The 3,499-nt window shown below is 43.0% G+C and overlaps 1 protein-coding gene across 2 annotated transcripts in view; it reads right to left on the bottom strand.

Moving 5' to 3' along the window:
* LOC109853621 overlaps positions 1–3,499 on the bottom strand; it is a 96,526-nt gene that overhangs the window by 48,988 nt on the left and 44,039 nt on the right. For both annotated transcript variants that reach the window (XM_020425917.1, XM_020425918.1), the window contains one exon: positions 3,104–3,371. In XM_020425917.1, the coding sequence (XP_020281506.1) occupies positions 3,104–3,371 (268 nt within the window). The remainder of the gene's footprint in view (positions 1–3,103; positions 3,372–3,499) is intronic.

The raw sequence follows: 3,499 nt of genomic DNA, 5'->3' as shown, positions 1-3,499 counted from the left end.
AAACTTTCTTCTTCTCCTTACAGTCTCCTATCAGGGATTATAAAAATAATAAGGCTCGTAAAGGATCCGCCGTACTAAAGCCCGGTCAGAAACCTGCTATCAGGGCCATATGTAACACGACGTTACATTTTTGATCAGGGCGCTGTCAGGCTGCCTTAACAAGACCTTATCAGGCAACAGGACAAAACCTAACGCGCCCTTCTTAGGGCCGTATTTGATTTTCTACTCGGGATAGGCAATCTTCTTTTTAAAATATTGGAAACTGAAAGACCTCGGATCTTGTATGAGAGGTACTTTTTTAGAGACTCACTATCTAATTATGGCACTACAGCTGTTAGTGGCACTCTTATCTTGTCGTTATGTCATACAGATTTCTTCAGGCGATCATTTATCTGTAACTCTGTTACGTGGAATGAAAAATTCCAGTAGACTACGCAATGAACGCCTCTATACTTTTAAAAGAAAATTTTTTGAATATTTGTTAGCCGCTAATGTTTAAAAATTTTATGTTGATTCTATGTTAATTTTTCTTACTCACTTCTTTTTATATTCTTTTTATATTCTTTTTATATTTTATATTTTCTCTATTTGTTTTGTTTTTATAAATTTTATTTGTTTTTTAAATTTTGTAAAAGTTTTTAACGCTTGAGGGGATCTTATCCCAAAGCGTAATAATAAAGCAAAATCAATCAATCAATCTCTCTCTCTCTCTCTCTCTCTCTTTCTCTCTCTCTCTCTCTCTCTCTCTAAATTTTTTACATATTGTCTTTTTTTCTTATATTTTTTTATTTATTTTTATATATTTTTTATATTTCTTTATATTTTTTATATCTTTCTTACTTTGTAGCTTACTTATATTTGTATTATCACTTACTCTATTTGTTCATTTGTGCGCTTGAGGGGTCTGTCCCAGAGCGGCTTTATAAATAAAGCACATATCTATCTATCTATCTCTCGTTTAATCGCGCGTGTCGCATATTGGCACGGGAAGAGTCGGAATGCGCTTATCGATGATTTACTCTTCCCTTCTTCGGCCGGTCTGGTTTCGTTTGCAACTCGAGTTCTCGGCGGAAAAGCGCGTTATCAACACGGTGTCCACGAAAGATATAACAGCAGACTTTAAGGCGAGCGAATCGTGTCGCAAGTGTACAGGATTGTAATCGAAGTAACGGAACGTGATGTCATCCTCGAGCGCGCGTTTCAACTTCGATTTCCAGTAAAATTACAAAATAACGACCGCCAGTAGCCAGAGATAACGACAACGTTTTTCTCGGCACCGAACTGGTGAGAGAGAGAAAAAAAACAAAACAAAAATATGGAACTTACAAGTTGTCGAGGGGGTAATTGCAGGTGAACAGATGTAAGTCAAATTGTTTGTCTCGACTTGTCAACCACATTGACAAGAATTGACGTTGCGACTCGATGCTCGACTAGCGATGACAAATCGGCTTTAATCAACGCGGACATAAATTAAGCCCGACAATTCCGCGACGCGCACGTGGCCGCGTTTGATGCATTGCGCTCGCAACGCGAGCGACGACGTTAACCTACCGAAGTTGTCGTAATCACCGGTCGGCAATCATCGCCGTGAATTTACACACGAAGTAATAAGTTCGAGCAAGCTTCGTCGTGCGTGTTGTACACTCGTGGAATTCTGTTACTCGCATGATCGATCGTTGCGCGATTCGAAAGGCGAGTCGCGAAAGAGGAGTCGCGCAATCCGTCGAGCGCATTTATCGAACGAACAGAGAAATCTCAGAGAGAAAAATAGGTTGGTTGGCGAATACGTTTAAAAGCGGAGGAAAAGAAAAACAACGTTGACGCGTCGACAACGCCGTTGCAAAGATATCAATTGTTTCGTTGACGTTCGAAAATAAAAAAACGGACAATTGCGCGATACGTTCGATTATAAAATCGACAAACAAACTTGGGGGAAAGGAATAACGGCGGAGGAGGAAACGCCATAGTGTAGAAAATGTTGCGATAACACAAACGTGGTGTGTTTCACCGTCTTCGTATGAAAATATCAGACGACGTCTGTTTTTTCACGACGACGTGGATGCTTGTTAACGAAAGAACAACTGATGAGAACGAAACGTCGTGTCTGTCTTTTTTTTTTCCTTTCTCATATTTTCTCAGATGTAGACGCGCGCGCGATCGACGCTTGCACAATCGCGCGCGCGCGCGAGAGAAAGAAGGTGCAATCGCGAGAAATAAATAGAGGCGTGCGGAGGCATTGCCGATCGCGAAATAATCGCGAATTTATATTGCGCTTGCGTTGAGAGACGCGAGTAAATAAAACGTTTGTTGCGCGTTAACTAGACAACGGCCGATGCGTGCGTTTGGATTACAATGTAACGTCTCTCTTCAAAAGCGCACGCAGCCTGAAACTTTCACGTGGGGGACGGGGGGGGTCATGCGTGTTTGTTCGATCGCCCCGCCGATTGATTTATGCGCGGTTTTCCGCCCCGTGTGCGTAACCGCGACGGATCATACATCGTGTTCGCCTGATTGGCCGCAAATACGTTGCGCATATCGAGCGTTCATCCGCGCGCAATTTTCGTGTAACGCGTTAGTCGGCTGCGGTTCGCGTACACAGCGACAATATTCGCGACGTGCGTCGCGTCGAGAGAAACGTAGGTAGGTACGTCGAGAATCACGTCGCGGCGTCTCCGACATCCGAGAAATATGACTGTATTATTAAAGCTGATCGAACATCGCCACCAAGAACGCGGACCACCGGCGTGGTTTTAATAACGACGATTAATAACTTATTTCGGGAAAGGAGAGTGGGGGAAAAGAGGAGAGATCGCGCATCCGGCGGGCTGTTAAAATTAATCGAGTCAGATCGGCGATGAAAATGACGATACGATGTTAAACGCGCATTTGCATAAACCGATTACGAGGAATCGCGATCGCGATAGCGATCGCTCTTGCGAACCGCTCTCTTCTCCGTCGTATCGTATTTCCGCGCGTTTTTTTTTGGTTTTTTTTTTTTTCTATTTTGTTTTTGTCGTCAATGAAGATGTTCGAGAAAAAAAGTTCGCGAGATCGTTGATTCGCACACAACGACTGGAGTGTGTGTGTTTTTATGTGCACTCACTCTTGTTTTTGTGCAACTGCATGTTGTTCCTGGTCTCTTTGACACTCTCGCGAGTGCCGAGCAACTGCCACTTGTGAACGCTGTGCGCAGACATCGGCGGATAGTCGTTTTTCGCTTGGTACCCGTTATACTGCGCTCCGGTCCCGCTGTCATAGGATCTCGGGTCCTTGTAATCGTAATGCTGAACGACCGGCTTCGTCGCGGTCGTGGCGATCGTTGACGTGGCGAGGGTCTCGCTCTCGTCGCCGTTGTCGTCGTCGGTGTAATCCTGCGTAATTAACATATAACGAGCTTGTACTTAATAATATATTATTATGTGTAAGTTATTAATATGTTATTATTATAATTGTTATGTGTGTAAATATTATATAAATGTATATAAATTATTTTATTTTA

The sequence above is a fragment of the Pseudomyrmex gracilis genome, unplaced genomic scaffold (genome assembly GCF_002006095.1).
Source record: "Pseudomyrmex gracilis isolate BER0280 unplaced genomic scaffold, ASM200609v1 scaffold_51, whole genome shotgun sequence".
Classification (NCBI taxonomy): Eukaryota; Metazoa; Arthropoda; class Insecta; order Hymenoptera; family Formicidae; genus Pseudomyrmex; species Pseudomyrmex gracilis.
This window is presented reverse-complemented; position numbering and strand designations above follow the sequence as displayed.